General features: G+C 38.7%; 1 protein-coding gene across 1 annotated transcript in view; it reads left to right on the top strand.

Moving 5' to 3' along the window:
- Nucleotides 1–18528, top strand: part of PRIMPOL (primase and DNA directed polymerase) — a 30981-nt gene that overhangs the window by 8231 nt on the left and 4222 nt on the right. Inside the window, exons 2-11 of the mRNA XM_063136317.1 lie at nucleotides 102–179; nucleotides 1048–1232; nucleotides 5699–5793; nucleotides 8626–8767; nucleotides 10514–10661; nucleotides 12054–12341; nucleotides 16505–16667; nucleotides 17022–17119; nucleotides 17730–17807; nucleotides 17893–18001. Coding sequence (XP_062992387.1) covers nucleotides 170–179; nucleotides 1048–1232; nucleotides 5699–5793; nucleotides 8626–8767; nucleotides 10514–10661; nucleotides 12054–12341; nucleotides 16505–16667; nucleotides 17022–17119; nucleotides 17730–17807; nucleotides 17893–18001 — 1316 coding nt within the window. The 5' untranslated portion in view covers nucleotides 102–169. The remainder of the gene's footprint in view (nucleotides 1–101; nucleotides 180–1047; nucleotides 1233–5698; nucleotides 5794–8625; nucleotides 8768–10513; nucleotides 10662–12053; nucleotides 12342–16504; nucleotides 16668–17021; nucleotides 17120–17729; nucleotides 17808–17892; nucleotides 18002–18528) is intronic.

The raw sequence follows: 18528 nt of genomic DNA, 5'->3' as shown, positions 1-18528 counted from the left end.
TCACTAACTTGAAAAAAGTAAATTGAGCATAGGGAATTTCTGTAGATAAAGATTGAACAGCAATAGCATTTTAAGACAGCTCTTCATATATTTTGTTACAGGTATTTCTCCCCCTTTTTAGGAGCCTAAAATTAAGTGCTACTGATTACTTCTCTGTGAAAAAGCTGCCATGAGTACCAGTAAGTACTAAGTATTATAAATTATTTTAAATTAAATCAGTGCTGATACAGAATAATCCCTTTGCAGTTCACATAATTCATTGGATCCAGGGTTCTGTGAGCAGAGTTCTGCTCATGGAAAAGGGCATTCTTTGGTCTCTCTACCCCCTTCCCCTGTAAATCTGCGCCAAGTTGGGGGACCTTCTAGAAGTGAACATTACCCTCCCCACTTCCATTTACCGAAACTGTTCCGGATCTCAGTCCCTTCTGTGAATTTAAGGATTCCTTTGTATTCTCAAATGTAGGTGGGATTTATTTACAACAAAGATATTGAGCAATGGAATACTATGGGAATACCTTGATTATAAATCCTTACAATGATATGCTTGCAGCACTGGAGTAAAATTCTACTTTATTATAATGTGCCAGTCCTGTATTTAGTACTCCCACATTTAGAACTGGTTTGCTGGTGGAACTTCTTACTAGACGTCCATAGGATAAATATGTCTAGCATGAGCAGTACATTTAACAGGGGCACATACCATAGAGCCACTTCCTACAATACATTTTGTACTTGGGTATTGCTATCCAGTTACAAAACTAAAGCATGTTCAGAATGGTACGTATGTATAAGACACATTTTTTCACGTTAAAATACACATTAACAGACACATTCCTGGTTGCTACTTATGTGTATGAGATGGATGTAATGGCTTGACATTAAAATATTTCATCAAATAGTGTTAAGAGTGGCACACCAAGTGCAGCTCCATTTAAAATGAGTGTATATACCACAACTTAAAGGAGACCTTGATAAAATATGAACTTGCTGTTGATTGGGTTATTTTTCTTGGTAGGTGTCTAAGTGTTGATATGTTGATTATTTTAGAACAAACAAAAAGAACATGGGAAGAAAAAATAAAGAGCATCGAAGAGTTAGCATCTCAGTATAAGCGAAAGCCTCTCTGCTCACGTTACAAACCACAGCTGTCCAAACCATGGCAACCATCCTCAGTTTGGAAGCTATTTCATCGGCAAACTCAAGCATTTACCTTTGTCAAGACTTGTAAAGAGGTACGATGGTAATTTATTAGGAATATTTCTTTGCCAATAAAATACGGTGTTAGTTTAACTCTGTTGTAGCATTTTGATGATTTAGAAATTCATTTTATTATTATTAAAATGTATGAATGTTTACTATTCAAAATACACAATGCATAGTACAATTAAAATCAAATAAACAATACAAATACAACACACACACAGAGCTAACCAGCCTCAGGAAAATCTCTCTCACAAACACAATTTTATGTGAGTAAAGTAATAGATAAAAATGTTTCCCAGGACAAGGAGTTCCAAAGAGTCAGTGCAACTGTTGCGAAGACCCTGCTCCAAGCTCCTATCAGTACCATCTCTGAAAAGGAGGAGACCTGGAGAAGAGCCTTCATTATCAACCTTTGAGGACTGGGAAGAATATTTTGAAAAATATCCTTCAGATGCTGTAGACTTTAAAGATAATGAATAGCATATTGAATGTGGCCCCAGAAACTAATCAACATGTTTCAGTGCTGAGAAGCAAGAATAGTTGTAACATGCTCCCTGTGGCCTGTTCTGGCTAAAAACGTGGGCTACAGAAATTTGCGACAACTTCCAAACAATTTGTAAGTGCAGTCATATGTAGAATACATTGCCATAATCCAATAAGGACATGCAATTGGGCTGGCAGAAGTGGACTTCTTCCTATGGCAGCCCCTCCAGCCCTCTGAAAATGCTATACAGGTGGTCCAGGGACCGTGATGAATGGGGCCAACTGTGGTGTGGGACAGAAAAAGTCAGAGTGAGGCACCTTCTGTGAATGGAGCCTTCCTGTCCACAGAAGGCAGATCCTGAATCCATTCAAAAGTCACAAGAGGTGGGGTTGCAGATAGCTGCTCATCTGAAGATAAAAAAAATGGGGACCTAGTCACTGCCATTGCCTGTGGATCATGCAGCTAAGCAGAGTCCAAGACTACAAACATGATATTTTAGGGAGAATAAGACGCCAGTTGAACCATGTATTTCTCCCATGTAACCTGGGAGAAATCCATTTCTCCCAGGTTACATGGCTTCACAGCTATTAGCACTTCTGTCTTGTCTGGATTCAACTGATAACCGAGTTCAGACACTGGCACAAAGAATTAAATGAAAAGGCATAGTATGCCTCTGAATACCATTTGCTGGAAGCATACAGCAGGGGAGGGTTGTTGCTTACATGCTCTCCATTTGGGCTTTCCTAGAGCGCTAGCAACTACAGGATGTTGGTTCCTTGGTCTGATCTAATAGAGCTTTTTCTATTGTCAAAGCTAAAGAAAATAAGGCAGAAAAGGTATTACTTCCTTCAGTGTAGGAAATAATATGCACTACCTCAAAAAATCACTCTGGCTTTCCGAAGGGGGAAGAATTAATAATGAATTATCAGACTTGTTAAGATGAGGTTTGAAGGTAACATGGCAAGGTTTTAAAAATAGAAAACCAACCTTGGTGTATAATAATATTTCACATTTTCTACCTTTTAAAAGAAACCAAAAAGTCAAAAACAATTATGCAAGAATCCGTCTTTCTAATAGCAAATTCAGCTGTTGAATGCTGACAGGAGTGTAGCCCAAACTGAGAAACAAAAAGAATTTATCAGCATATTTGGAGAAAGTTTTGTAGATATACAAAAAAAATTGAGAAAAAAATCCTAAAGGTGCAACCCTCCCACTACCTGAAAAACAGCTCAACGTAGGATAGACCATGCTTAGTGACTAAAAGTTGTGTGTCGGTTGGGGGAGGGGTATGGAAAGTGGGTGTAGGGTTTGTGGAATAGAACGTCCTGGAAGAGGGCCTAGCTAGATGATTTGAACATTAAACAGGAGCACTCCAAACAGCAACATTTTGTTGCAGACCCCACTTGTTATGACTCATTTTTATTATATAACAAAAGAAAGAATATATGTATGTAATACAAAAATCATGTTAGGTAATACACCAATATAATAAAGAGGATGTGAAGGTAAATGCACATAATTGATCTTATAGTTTCATTGGTAATTTTTTTTTGATAATTTTGTTGTCATTTGAAGGGAGAAGAGCTCATATTTGCACTTTCTTTGTTGCAGTGAATAAAATGGATTGGTCCATGTCAGCAGTTAAATTTTGGTTTGAGAAAGTTTTTTGGGATTCACATTGTGTTCATATTGATGACACAGTTGTTCATATTAGTGCGCACATTGTTTGGCTCACTGATAATATAATTTGCAGTATGAATCTATAATTATTTTGAAATATGAATCTATAATTATTTTGAATGACTATTGTTCGTGGGTTTGTTTGTTTTTTACCAATGAGACCGACACATCAATTACATGTATTTACATTTTATTTATAACATAGTGTATTTTTTTGAGTTTTGCATGATAATTTTATTAAATATATGTAGATAGTATTTATTTTCTTATTATTGTAACTTGTATCTATTATAGAGTAATTCTTGCTTAATTATTATTGACCTCTTCCTCCTGCCTCTTGTTTGTTTACAAAGTTTGCTTCCCCACTCATTTTTGTATAAAAAAATAACAGCAAACCCAAAGTGCTGCTTTCTTTGGCTTGGTTCAGACAATATGCTAAATAAACCATGCTGCTTAACCACAAAATGGTTAATGGAATGCATTACGCATTCCTTTAACCATGTTGTGGTTAAGCAACATGGTTTAGCATGTTGTCTGAACCAGGCCTGTGTGTGACATTTCAACACTCTAAATTATCTTGCCTGCCTGCCCTACTCCCATATTTTATAATAATGGTGAGGTAACTCACTTATTTTCAGTGGAAGTATCTGATGGAGTCTGAACCATTTGACAGGCTTTATGCTGAATTCATGTTGCTCTGCAAAACAACTGTCATCTGTTCTCTTTTGAAAACACAGGAATAAGCTGACAAAAATAGATCACATGTAGTTTCTTTAGTATGTGTTGGGAAATGGAGTAGAAGATCCTTACCATGGCAAGTCACCATTATGGGACAAGTGCCTGACCTAATCCCTTGCTTTGCACACAGAGGGCCTGTTCAGACAATATGTTAAGTCATGGTTAGGCTGCTAACTCTTTTGCAGCAAATGGTTAGTGAGTGTGTTTAAACCATGGTTATATAGCCACCATGGTTAGGAATGGTTCACACAACATGCTAAACCATAATGTTTAGGTCAAAATGCTTAATCACCGTGGCTTAGGATGTCGTCTGAACAGGGTCGATGACTCATTGCCTCCATCATCCCTTGTATATATTACCGTATTTTCCGGCGTATAAGATGACTGGGCGTATAAGACGACCCCCAACTTTTCCAGTTAAAATATAGAGTTTGGGATATACTCGCCGTATAAGACTACCCCTCTTCCAACGCCCACCAAATAAAAATTTAAAAAACATCAGATTTGATTTCAATATGGTAATTTTAATTCAAATGCTTATGACATGCAGGTACTTAGCAGGAAAACTGTCACTTATAAACTGTTTGTCATCAAACATGTAAACATAAAACAGTGCAAGTGGATTAAACTTTTCCTAATTCACTCTAAAGCTGAAAGGAAGGATAAAACAATAAACCCATGGGAGCTGCCATGCTGTTTGTTTTCTAAGCTGTCAACCAAACTGGAACTGATGATGATAGGAGGAAGATAACAAACAACAGAGAGATGTGCCTCTGTGGCCCCCCTTCAGCCTCCCTCCCCGCCTCTCCTCTCCCTGCTCTAGTTGTGCGTCTGCAGCTGGCGAGAAGCGGCTGCCTGAGCTGAGGAAGGCTGGTGCTGCTTTCACGCTCTCATTCTCTCCCGGTTTACGAGTCTGTGTCTGTGGTGCGCTGCCGGGCTAGACTCCGTCAGGAGTTGCTCGCTGAGCCGCTTCTCCTCTCTCCCTCGCTCTCCTCCCCCCTCGCTCTCCTCCTTCCTTTCCTCCCTCCTGCTCGCTTGCGCTCTCTCGCTCGCTCGCTTTCTCTCTCTCTCTCTCTCTCTCACACACACACACACACACACACACACACACGTGCGCACACACAGAACTCAGGAGCTCGTGGCTTCGGTTGAAGGCGAGCGGCTCGCGCTCCCTTTGCCTGCCTCAACCACCGACACCCTCAGAACCCAAACAGTAAAAAGGGGGGGGGGAGGAGAAAAAGAAAGAGGCGGAGGGGGGCAACGGTGTGCGTGTATATATATAGGCAAGCCTTAAACAGAAGGATGGGGATTTGAACCATATGCGGCGACCGCAGATTCTCCAGTCCGGCTCGGAAGTTACAGCACCCGCCCTATAAGACGACACCCGGCGTATAAGACGACCCCCGACTTTTGAGAAGATTTTCCTGGGTAAAAAAGTCATCTTATACGCCGGAAAATACGGTATCCCTAGATTACAGGATAAATGTTTTAGAAGGCAACCATGGCATAAAGTCCCTAGCTGGCTTCAGGTACATAGATTTGTTGATCCGAGAGAAATACAACTAATTTTTAAAATTCTTATTGTTTTAAAAGGATGCTGTTCATGTATTTGCCTTGGAAAGGAATGCTGCAAAAAAACAAAGGTTTTACCTTGTGACAACGTACACAGAGCTTTGGTTTTATTACAGGTAAGTATCTGAAAAACAAAAACAAGCACTAAGACTATACCCAAATAATGTATATCTTTATACAGAAACAGCCCATGTCTATATATGTTTACTTGGGCTCAAGTCCTACTGTGTTCAGTGTAGTTTACTCCCAAATAAGTGTGTGTAGCATTGCAACCTTTATGGTTTATATGTTCATTTGTTTTCTCCAGTGTGATGAATCATAATCACTTTTATAATTAAACTGTTTTTATTAGACTCAAATTCAGTCTAGTTGTTAGAACAGGTGGGCAAAAACCCTGATCAGCTGGGCTGTGGGGAAAAGAGCACTCTTCTGATGCTGGAACAGTAAATTCAGTTCAGGTCATAGCAGTGGGAGGAAGCCTCCCTCCTCCCAGAGACCCCAAAGCAGTCAGGATTGCTGCTTTTCTGCCAGTAATGGCAGTCTCGATCAGGGGAGCTGAGGGAATTGAGGAGATGTTTTCCTCCTCCTTTCCTCAGTGACCCTAAACTAGCCTATCCCGTGTGTCCTCTGGCCCTTCCAGGCAACTCTAGATGCAGCCTTTGAGGCTAAAAAGGTTGTGGACCCAGTGTTAAAACAAGGTTTTCTGTGAATGTGAAGTTGGTTGCACAAACGACTCAAGAATACCTCTGGTTTGTCCTCATTTACCCACATTTTTTATTTTTGAAAAAGAAACTGATGTAGCAAATCGTTACTGTTTTAATCCATCAGCCAATGCAATTGTTATGGCTGAAATCCTAAGACTAGGATAATAAAACTATCAGTGAGTTCTAGAGATGTAGGGCTTCAACTGATAAAATAATAAATTATGCATTTTATTGAGCATTTTACCTGAATAGGTTTTATTATATATATGTTTAGTAATGACGGCTTTCCGGGGGGGAAATGAATTGGCGATTTTTCTGGAGGGTTTTCCTATGCAAAATAGGCTAATTTTCACAGGGTGATTTGCAACAGAAATGTTTGAGTTTGCGTTGGAAATTATTCTTATGCTTTAGAGCAGCCTTCCCCAACCTGGAGCACTCCAGTTGTTTTGGACCACAATTTCTGAATGTTGGCCATGTTGGGTGGGGCTGGTGGGAGATGAAATCCAAAACATCTGGAGGGTACCACATTGGGATGGATGTCCTAGGGAGTGATCTGATTTAACATGTTTATTTTACTTGTATTTAGTAAAGAATAAAGTTTTAAAAGAACATGTTATTTTTATACCAATACACAAGTATTTGGCCTGCATTTTTTGCGGAAAGAAAATTAAAGCATGCTTAGTGTGTTTTAAATGTTACATTATGTAGATTTTTATTGCAATATTTATTAAAATGTAAAGACAATATCATGTACTTCCCTTACTTTATTTAAATTTAGGGGAAAAGGAAGGTACTAAAACTTTTGACACACTAAAAAAATTTAACAATCCCAAGAACTGTGCGTGTTATGCTGACAACCATTCATTTGTTTCAACACTCTTACATCGAGGTTGTTGGGCCACCTTCAGTTTTTCACTGTTACTACTTATTAGCTCCATTTCACACTGAGACATACGCACATTTCAGTGATATGGATGCAATCTCACATACTTGCTAAAGATAATCACCTAAAAATATGAATTATAACTTAGAAGTTTCAAAGCATGCCTAATATTGTATTTGCAGTTGGCATCCACTTATTGTTACTAATGAACTTACAAAATGGATTTTTTTCCCATGGAAAAATAAAGCACTGGAAAAATATTTATTTTATTTATTTACAATATTTATATAATGCTTCCTATCTGAAGATTTCGGAGCAGTAAACAATAGGATAAAAGAGTAAAAAGGAATAAAAATATCATTAAAAATTGCATTTTAAGAAACAGGGTTCAAATAAAACCACAGAAGGGAAAGCTTGGAACAATAATGTTTTGACCCAAATCACTGCCTATATTGTTGTGTGGGAAATGTATTTCAGGTGATTTTAGTCAAATCAAGCTCAATTTCAGGGGTGTCTTCTGAAAAGGAAACCAAGAAAAAATGTGAGTGCATAGTGTAGCATCTGCCGCTCTGGCATAACATGATGACCTCTGGTATAACCTTGCTGCAACACTTGTTACAATACTATTTACTATTTATTTATTTATTTATTTATTTATTACATTTCTATACCGCCCAATAGCCGGAGCTCTCTGGGCGGTTCACAAAAATTAAAAACATTCAAAGATAAGATCTAAAACATGTCCATAGGGAGTGGGGGCTACTAAAAGGCATGTCTTCCTTATTCTTGGAAGCTATGTCAGTCTAGGGACAAGTGGGTTCACAGGGTGAGAGAGATAATTGTATTTCATTAGCCTGGAAGCTAATCACTCCCCATCAGTCAAATTGCTTATACACACACACACACACACACACACACAGAGAGAGAGAGAGAGAGAGAGAGCACATCACACTAATAAGATTGCTATACCCATGTGGTTAACAGCAAGGCTTTCACTTGCAAATTGTATCCTGAGAGATAAATATATATTTGTGAAAACAGAACCTGAAGCTTGGCATTCTGAGTTTGCAGGGTTGTATTTTGCTCCTGTAAGGAAAGCTTGCAAATTATTGTTCTGTGTCTCAAGTTGCTTTAGTTGAGTTTTCAGGGCTTGCTTCTCTGCCTGCAGAGTTGCATTATTTCTCTCAACTTCAATTAATCTATCTTTAACCTTCAGAAGTTCTCTAACTACTAGTACTAATGGCAAGTACTTTTGTGCCTTTCCTGTATCTCTTAGTGTTTTTAAATGCAATTTTGCAAAGAAGTTGGAATATTCGTTAATTATAATTTCAGTAATTGCTATGATTCTTCTCCTCACCTAGCAAACATTATGAAACCAGTCTTATGCATTGCTATGAAGTTATTCCAGAAACAGCTGTTTGCAAACTTTACTTTGATTTGGAATTCTACATTCCAACAAATCCAGGAGCTAATGGGAGGCAGATGGTAGCAGATTTAATAGAGGTAATTTTAAAAATAATAATCAGGTAAGGAGATTTAGGTTAAACATTAGGGAGAATGTCCTAACTATAATATCAGTTAAACAATGGAATCAGCTGCCAAGAGAGGCTGTAGAATCTCTTCCATGGGAGTTTAAATACATGGTACACAGGAATAAATTATCTTTAAGCCTAGGACCTTAACCTTGCAAGGGTATTGGGCAAAACCCTGTACAGACTTTTCATTCTATGCAACTGGGTAGCAGCATTTATGGGGAGGATATATAACAGTTCATGAGCAATGAGTTGATTTTTGTATTAGATACCAGAAATGTACAAGTACTATATTTCTTAGATTCTAAGTCGCACTCCCCCCCCCATATAAACATCTCTAAAAACGGGGTGCGTCTTAGAATCGTGGGTGCGTTTATTATTTCTTAGAATCAAAGATTTTTTTCTGTTGTTGGTACTGAAATTAGTGTGTGTCTTACAATCGAAGAAATACGGTACAAAATTTCAAAATCATGTGACTGGGTGTTTTTGTTGTTGTTTTTTAAACCAAAGTGATGTGCAAATCCTAGAGGTGATATGATTAGTGGAGGTTATGGAAGTTAGAGTGTACTGGGAAAACCTGTAGCTGCCTATGGGCCTCAAGGTACATTGGTAAAACATGCTCTGATGACAGAAGTGGAAAGGATGAGTTTGACTAGATCTGAGGCTAGTTGAGAAGTGTGAGAGGGACTGCATGTTTAAACTTCCCATGTGCTGTGTAAAAAATGAAGGACTGGGGATGAGGCGTGAAATACTTGAAGTGTGGTTGAGTAAAGAAGGATCTAAAAGCACCTGATTGATATAATAATTATATGTTTGCAATTATTAAAGAGACAATCATCCCATCTTAAATGGATTAGCTGAAATTGAAAAGGCTATGTGTGATCTACTCTATATGCCTAGGGGCTTTTCACCTCTCACTCCTTATTTTCCATGTCCTGCTGTACCCCTTGCAAGCCCACTCCAAAAGCTGAGGGGGCCCTCCAAAGCACCATTCCTTGAATCCCAAGGTGCTGCTGCTTGAAGAAGAAACTGGCATTCCCATCTCCCCCTACACATGGGGGACTACATTAAAATCACTCCACTGGCTGCCAATTAGTTTCTGGGCAAAGTACAAAGTGTTGATTATTACCTTTAAAGCCCTACATGGTTTGGGTCCAGGTTACCTGTGGGATCGCCTTCTCCTGTATAATCCGCCCTGCACACTTAGGTCCTCTGGGGAGAACTTACTTCAGTCAGCCAAAAGTAGGCTGACAACTGTTACCCAGAGGACCTTTTCTTCTGTCGCCCCCAGACTGAGGAATGGCCTGCTGGAGGAGATTTGTCAACTTAATTCTCTCTCTGAATTTAAGACAGCTTTAAAGACTAGCCTTTTCCAGCAGGCCTACTCAGATGAATGTTAAACCAAGAATTTTAAGATGTGTTGATTGTTATTTTGATATTCTATTGGTTTTATATATTCTTTTAATTAATTTTATGTATCTGATTTATACTGTATTGTACTAATGTTGTTCCCCTCCTCGATACAAAGGGAAAGGCGTATTATTATTATTATTACTACTACTACTACTACATTTAGCCTGGGGATATTGATTTGCCTCTTCAGTCTTCCTAGATTTATACAGTTCAAACTGGTTGTAATTAATAAAGTCATAAAATGTGCTTCTGCATAAATAAGGACAAACTGGTAAAGGAATTAATGTCAGTGTTTCTTTTTCAGTTTGTTTGTAAGAAGTTAGATGAACACTATGCAGTAAAATGTTCAATTGAAGATGTTTTGAATTTGGATTCCAGCACTGAAGAAAAATTTAGTTCTCACTTAATATTTCAGCTCCAGAGTGCTGCGTTTAAGAATAACATTCATATAGGTGAGCATATTTCAAGTGCATACAAAACTGTGATTTGAGACTATTTAAAAATAATGCAGACTGCATGTATTTGTAGTCATGTCATGTTCTGATTTTTTTTTTTTTGGAGGGCCATAAATTTCCTACCCCTGCCCAAAAGGAAAGGAGAAAAAGATAACAAAACAGAACAATGGATAGAAACCATCAAGGAGCAGTAAGAAAGATACAACTGAAACCATGAGAAAACAAGTCTTCAAGAAACCAGTGATAAAAAACATATCAGGGAATAGGGATTCAGCTTCTGCTGGATGGGGTTACACTCCTCCTGAAGACACAGGTTCGCAGCTTGGGTGTACTGGATTTAGCACTAACCTGGATGCCCAGGTATCAGCAGTGGCCAGGAGTGCATGCCAGCTGTGCCTTTTCCTAGAGATGTCTGACCTGGCCACGGTGATACATGCCTTAGTTATATCCCGTTTGGATTACTGTAACCCGCTCTACATGGGGATACCCTTGAAGAGTATTCGGAAACTTCAACTAGTTCAAAGAGCTACAGCCAGATTGTTGACTGGGGCTGGTTACAAGGAGCATACAACTCCCCTATTAACACAGCTCCGCTGGCTTCTGGACACAATTCAAAGCGCTGGTTATTACCTATAAAGCCCTAAATGGGAGGCCCTTCTCTCTGTCCCGCCACTATTACAGACACACCTGGTGGGAACGTGGGAGAGAGCCTTCTCGGTGGTTGCCGCAGGGCTCTGGAATTCCCTTCCCAGGGAAGCTATAGACTGGCTTCTTCCTTGCTATGCTTCTGGAGGCAGGCAAAAACTTCTTTGTTCCAGCAGGCCTTTAGGGAATAGTCTAGACTTCTGCTTATGCATTGTTTATGCATTGGATTTTTAAAAATATATCTATTTAAAATGTTTTAAAGTTTTTAATATTACAGCATGTTTAATTATATTTTTATTGGGAGTCAATGAGGTTTTTTTTTTTTTACATCTGAGCAGATATGTATAGGATTGCACTGGAAGTCTGCATTGGTGCCCTTGTCCTCATGGATGATTTGGTTTGGCAGAATCTGTATTTAGCTGTGTTTCTGCAATGCATAGGATGGTGCCTGTGGACACTTCTATACTTTTAGTTTTTTGCTCTATTGCCATATTTGGTGCATGCAAAGGTGTAGCTGGGATACGTTTTAATAAAATGAGTTTGGTAATGGAATTTGTACTATGCATGCTTCTATTTCATTTATTTTGTAAACTTTTCTAGATTCAGTATTTCTCATTAGGCAGGCAAGTGTCTGCTGATTCTTAGATTTGAAACATTTTGCAACAGAAAATTATAGATTCTTTTTAAAATATTGCAAACTTTCATAATGTTGATGTATTCTGTTTTCCCCCTCTTGTTTTTAAGGTAATTTTTTAAAAATGATTTTGCAACCTGCTGTTCTTTTAACCAAGAATGAAGATGCAATGATTCTAGAAAAACAGGTGGTCTCTGTTTCTCAGTGTTACAAGGCTACCACTGATTTGCCGAAGTGTCTTGAAAACCAGATTGTAACCAAAGATGTGTCTCAAAGCTGTCAACTAAATTCACACAAAGCACTGGAAAAGCAGACCTCCCAATGGAAGGAAAACCTCGATCTTTCTTTTTTAATAGTAAATGGTAAACAGGGAGGAAAGCAACTGTTTGTGGATCTCGGTAAATATAAACACATTTTGTTCACAGCTCTCTGCTAATACTGTTTTCAAATGTGTGTGGAAATTGGGGTGTTTGTGGCTTTAACAGGAGAGCTGGCAGTTACATCTGAAAGTCTACAGTGACTCTAACGCCTGTACCTCTGTTCCCAGTTAGACTATGTAAAAAGAGACTGTGTGCTTCAAGGAACCTCTTGACTATTTGTTGTTCATCCCAGTCATAGAATCATAGAATAGCAGAGTTGGAAGGGGCCTACAAGGCCATCGAGTCCAACCCCCTGCTCAATGCAGGAATCCACCCTAAAGCATCCCTGACAGATGGTTGTCCAGCTGCCTCTTGAATGCCTCTAGTGTGGGAGAGCCCACAACCTCCCTAGGTAGCTGATTCCACCGTCGCACTGCTCTAACAGTCAGGAAGTTTTTCCTGATGTCCAGCCGGAATCTGGCTTCCTTTAACTTGAGCCCGTTATTCCGTGTCCTGCACTCTGGGAGGATCGAGAAGAGATCCTGGCCCTCCTCTGTGTGACAACCTTTTAAGTATTTGAAGAGTGCTATCATGTCTCCCCTCAATCTTCTCTTCTCCAGGCTAAACATGCCCAGTTCTTTCAGTCTCTCTTCATAGGGCTTTGTTTCTAGACCTCTGATCATCCTCGTTGCCCTCTTCTGAACACGCTCCAGCTTGTCTGCGTCCTTCTTGAATTGTGGAGCCCAGAACTGGACGCAATACTCTAGATGAGGCCTAACCAGGGCCGAATAGAGAGGAACCAGTACCTCACGTGATTTGGAAGCTATACTTCTATTAATACAGCCCAAAATAGCATTTGCCTTTCTTGCAGCCATATCGCACTGTTGGCTCATATTCAGCTTGTGATCTACAACAATTCCAAGATCTTTCTCATTTGTAGTATTGCTGAGCCAAGTGTCCCCCATCTTGTAACTGTGCATTTGGTTTCTATTCCCTAAATGTAGAACTTGGCATTTATCCCTATTAAATTTCATTCTGTTGTTTTCAGCCCAGCACTCCAGCCTATCAAGATCACTTTGAAGTTTGTTTCTGTCTTCCAGGGTATTAGCTATCCCACCCAATTTGGTGTCATCTGCAAATTTGATCAGCGTTCCCTGCACCTCCTCGTCCAAATCATTAATAAAAATGTTGAAGAGCACTGGGCCCAGGACTGAGCCCTGCGGCACCCCACTCGTTGCCTCTCCCCAGTTTGAGAAGGTTCCATTGATAAGTACTCTTTGAGTCCGATTCTGTAGCCAACTGTGGATCCACCTAATAGTTGTTCCATCTAGCCCACTTTTAGCTAGTTTGTTAATCAGAATGTCATGTGGTACTTTGTCAAAAGCTTTGCTGAAGTCAAGATATATGACATCCACAGCATTCCCACAGTCCACAAGGGAGGTTATCCTATCAAAAAATGAGATCAAATTAGTCTGACAGGATTTGTTCCTGACAAATCCATGTTGGCTTCTAGTAATCACTGCATTGATTTCAAGGTGTTTACAGATTGACTTCTTTATAATCTGCTCCAGAATTTTCCCAGGGATGGATGTCAGGCTGACTGGTCTGTAGTTCCCAGGTTCCTCCTTTTTGCCCTTTTTGAAGATAGGGACAACGTTAGCCCTCCTCCAGTCATCCGGCACCTCACCCGTCTTCCATGATTTTGCAAAGATAATAGACAAAGGTTCTGAGAGTTCTTCCGCTAGCTCCTTCATTACTCTTGGATGCAGTTCATCGGGCCCTGGGGATTTGAACTCATTCAAGGAAATTAGGTGTTCTTTGACCATTTGTTTATCAATCTCAAACTGCAATCCTGCCCCCTCAACTTCTGCTTCACTTTTTCCAGGGGGGTCATAGACCCGCTTTTGGGAGAAGACCGAGGCAAAGTAGGAATTGAGCACTTCAGCCTTTTGTTTGTCGTCTGTTATCAATTTGCCATCCTCATTAAGCAGTTGAACCACCATTTCTTTCCTCTGTCTTTTACTACTCACGTATCTGAAGAAAGCCTTTTTATTGCTTTTAGCATCCCTCGCTAATCTCAGCTCATTCACAGCTTTAGCCTTCCTGACGCCATTTCGGCACTTCTGCGCCACTTGTCTGTACTCTTCTTTTGTAGCCTGGCCTTCCTTCCACTTCCTATATGTATCCCTTTTTGTTTTCAGTTCATCAATAAGCTTTTTGTGGAGCCACATTGGTTTCCTCTGTTGTCTTCTATCTTTTCTCCTTGTTGGAATTGTTTGTAACTGTGCCTTTAAAATTTCATTTTTTAGATACTCCCACCCATCCTGCACTCCTTTTCTTTTTAGGCTCACTTGCCACGGGACCTATAGTAACTTTGAAAATTATTCTATATTAGTCCTATAGTAATTATTCTATATTAGTCCTATAGTAACTTTGAAAATTATTCAATTTCTTAAATATTTCTGAATCTTAGCACTGATTCTTGCCTGCTAAATAACACTGGATGCTCAAAGTTGAATGCCTGATCTGATCACTCCCTTACTGTTCATTTTCAGTTCACCTAGAACTGTCTGACTGATCTTTAACCAGTGCTGAACCTGTCCTTATATTGCATCTAGTTAGAACCCTCCAGCCAATCAACTCATTTTTGGTGAAATTCCACACCTTCATTGGTTTCTAATAATGGACCAGTACAATTAAACGGAATAGCTACAAACTGATCAATTGTAAACTGTCCACTTTAGGAAACTACTACTTGACATAGGCATCATCTTAGCAACTGTAAGCAACAGCGACCATTTAACTGCCCTTTGGTAAACTGCCAGCCTAACCTTTAAATTTTGTGTCTCTCCTCTGACCCTAAGCAAGAGTAAAAGACACTTATTTATGGTCTCTATTTATCACACACGGACTCTGCCTTTGTGTGGAACCCTGTTCGGGAACCTTCTATAGCTAAGGTATTTTGGGAGGAACCTACCCCCACATTCCCAATGGGTGTGTTCCCACCTGTTCCCTTCAGTTCTCTTCGAACTGCCGCTATGGCAGTATTGTTTTTTTGCTGAGGACAAGTTACTTTTATTTTATGTCTTTCTATCCTTTGTTATTTGTTTTTTTATTTATTCACATAACAGTCCCTGTTCATAACGTAACACATTAATATATTTAACATTTACTTCATATAAATATAGTTACTGGATAATAATGCTGAAATGAATTTTAGAACAATTTTGCATAGACAAGTTTTCCTTGCTCGTATTTGCAAACACTGTTAATTTATGTTAATTATGAATTGTGCAACAGCTTGTGGAATGTCTCGTACAATATAATGTGGAATGACTTGTGGAACAGATTGTGCAATGCCCTCCATAAGTGGAATCAAACTATTGGATTGACACCTCTACAAGGTTGAAAATGAGCTTTCTGCAAGTGGTAGAAGTTTTGCACTACTGTAATGACACCACTGGTTTCAACCCAGGATAAAATTTTAATTCTGAAATATCTTATTGAATTTACATTTCTTCCAGATAGATTTTATTCTTCTAATTCAGGATCTACTGCAAACCTCTTGTGCAAGAACAGGGAGGAAAAAAGCTCTTTCATGAGCAATAGACAGCTCTATCATGTGAAAGAGAATCTTTGGATCCTGTGGACAGCATGTTAAAACAAAATGAAATACTGCTTCATTATTTGATAGATTATATGTGTGCAGTTTTTCTGGTTTATATCTATTTTTAAGGGATTCAGTGACTGCGTTCACATGGTTGTGGAGGTAAAAGAACCTATCATGGCTTCTCCCCTAGCGTGTGTGGCCATTGTTGGAGCATGGGCTGGTATGTTGTCCAAACCCAGCATGGAAGGGTAGCTTCATACCTACCCTACAAACCTACTGCATATTATGGGTTATAGAGTAGGAATGAAGCCATGCCACATACCAGATGACAGGCCAACGTGCACTGCAGCCTGGGTAATTACGTAAGCAAAGGACGTGTGCAGCATGCACAAGGGCAAGGAGAGAAGTCATGATGGCTTTTTTAAGCTGCAGTTGTGCAAATTCAGCAAGTGATGGAGGGCTACAATCCAGGAAAGTTTAAGCATACTTTTGCAGATTGAAATCAGTGGCCTTAAACACACTTAATTGTTGGATTGGCTTGTAGCAATTGTAGGCAACTGTAAATACACCCAATAACTGTTTCTTTCTCTAGGAGTTTATACAAAGAACAGAAACTTCCGGTTATACAGGTCATCAAAAGCAGGAAACTGTGTCATTTTGGATATTGCTGAAGATAACAAGTTTGTTCCTAAATCTGTAAAGAATTCATGCATGGAAGAGCAATATTTTCTTACCTCTTTGATCTGTAACATAAGGTAACAATTATACTTCTTTGGAATTCAGATTATTTTCCGGTTTTAAATATTACTAAAGATGTTTGTTAATATGCCCTGTCTCCCTTTCCTTGAAACCTCCTGCCCTGATTTTTCTTTTTTTGCAGGGGGATGTCTGCTTGTCATCATTTTATCAGTGATTTATGCATTTGCTTCTCAAAGCACTATGGGGAAACTATGCAAGTGAAATTAATGGGTTATTTGAATGTGTGTGTGCATAGTGCTGAAAGACAGTATGACCACAGAATATAGAAGGGTGGCTGGGACAAAGATGCTTATGTCCTGCTAGCTTGAGATTCTCTTTTTCAGTCCCTTGTTTCTTCTATTTTTGCTCAGATTTTCAGACTGTTCCAAAATTTTGACCTGGAACAACCCAAAGGAGACAAGAGAAAAGTCTATTTGTTTAGATGGCAACATTGTGGATAGCTGTCTAGGTAAGTCCATCAAATCTAATTTAAATTTTATTTGTAGAAATAATTTTATGGTATTGCAAAATTCAAAATATCTTTTATTTCAGCATTTGACTATCTATATATATTTTTAAACACCTGAATAATCTTGTGAAAATTTTATTTTGTACTCACCTGAAGAATTGCATCTTCCATCAAGCCATTATTGGTTACTGTAACATATCTGTCGATTTGGAAATTTTGGCAGCTTCTGATAAGTGTTGCATATAGGATTAATATATTATTTCTGAACAAGATTAATGCTTATTAATTTGATGTGCTGGATATGAAAACCTAGTTAGATTTGACTATTTTTCCAGTGTAGGCTTGAAAGAAGGCCCAGAATTCAATTTTTTTTAAAAAGAAAGGATATACCAACTTAAATTATGAATGATGTTAATATGATGTATCTGGTAAACTGATCAGAATGGGATAAGTTCAGACAAGCTAGAATGGCTTTGGTATCTAGAAAGCCTTTTTTGTACCCATGCAATGAGGCCTTAATTGGGTTCCTTACAGTATTCAGATAATTCTCAGTCTGTGTATGCTATGGAACATTGTTGTTGATATTTTGTAACTTTTATAAACCCCATAGGAGGATGCAACTATTCACCTTATCCAGAAATTGATAAGTTTGTTCTCTCTTTAGTCAATAAAGATAATGATCAAGGAGGTAAGCACTATTTTTGTATCAAGCAGAAAGAAGTAATTTCTAAAGGTATTGAAGTCATTTGGAAACAAAGTCTCTTGTTTTCCAGGGATAAGACGATGGAATTATTTTTCTCTTGAACAACTTCTTGTATATGACATCTTCAATTATCGCTGGTGTAAGAATATTGGCAGAGCTCACAAAAGTAACAATATAATGTATGTACACTTTAATAGTTTCTGTTTGAAAGGTTATTCGTTTTTGAAAATTATGTATTAGGAATATTTTTGGAACTAAAAGCCATTTGACTAGAATGACTGCTATATGGATTTACGCTTTGCAATTTTGCTTTGCAATGAATCAGGCCAAGATTTGATGCACATTGGCATATAGAGAATGAGAACCTTGACTGGTAGTAGACTTCACTTAGCATTTTGATATACAGCCATGAACTTTCCAAGTGTGACATTAAACTGTACATGTATTCTGTGTATTTATAAAGTTATAAAGAGAGCCAAACACACACATTAAACTTATATGTCATCAGCTCTTTTAATTTTATTTATTGTACAGTATTTACTCCCAGGTAAGCAAGTACAGGATTACAGACAGGATTACTCTTCCTTTTCCCTAGCCACATCTAGACATAGGGAGGATTACATTCCTGCTTTAACCTTGAGTTGACTTATTATCATGCTTGTCAGTCAGTCAATTAATGGAACTTTGGCAGTATCCCACAGGGCTC

Source organism: Elgaria multicarinata, chromosome 10 (assembly GCF_023053635.1).
Source record: "Elgaria multicarinata webbii isolate HBS135686 ecotype San Diego chromosome 10, rElgMul1.1.pri, whole genome shotgun sequence".
Taxonomy (NCBI): domain Eukaryota; kingdom Metazoa; phylum Chordata; class Lepidosauria; order Squamata; family Anguidae; genus Elgaria; species Elgaria multicarinata.
Note: the sequence above shows the minus strand (reverse complement) of the source record. Positions and strands in the feature narration are given on the sequence as shown.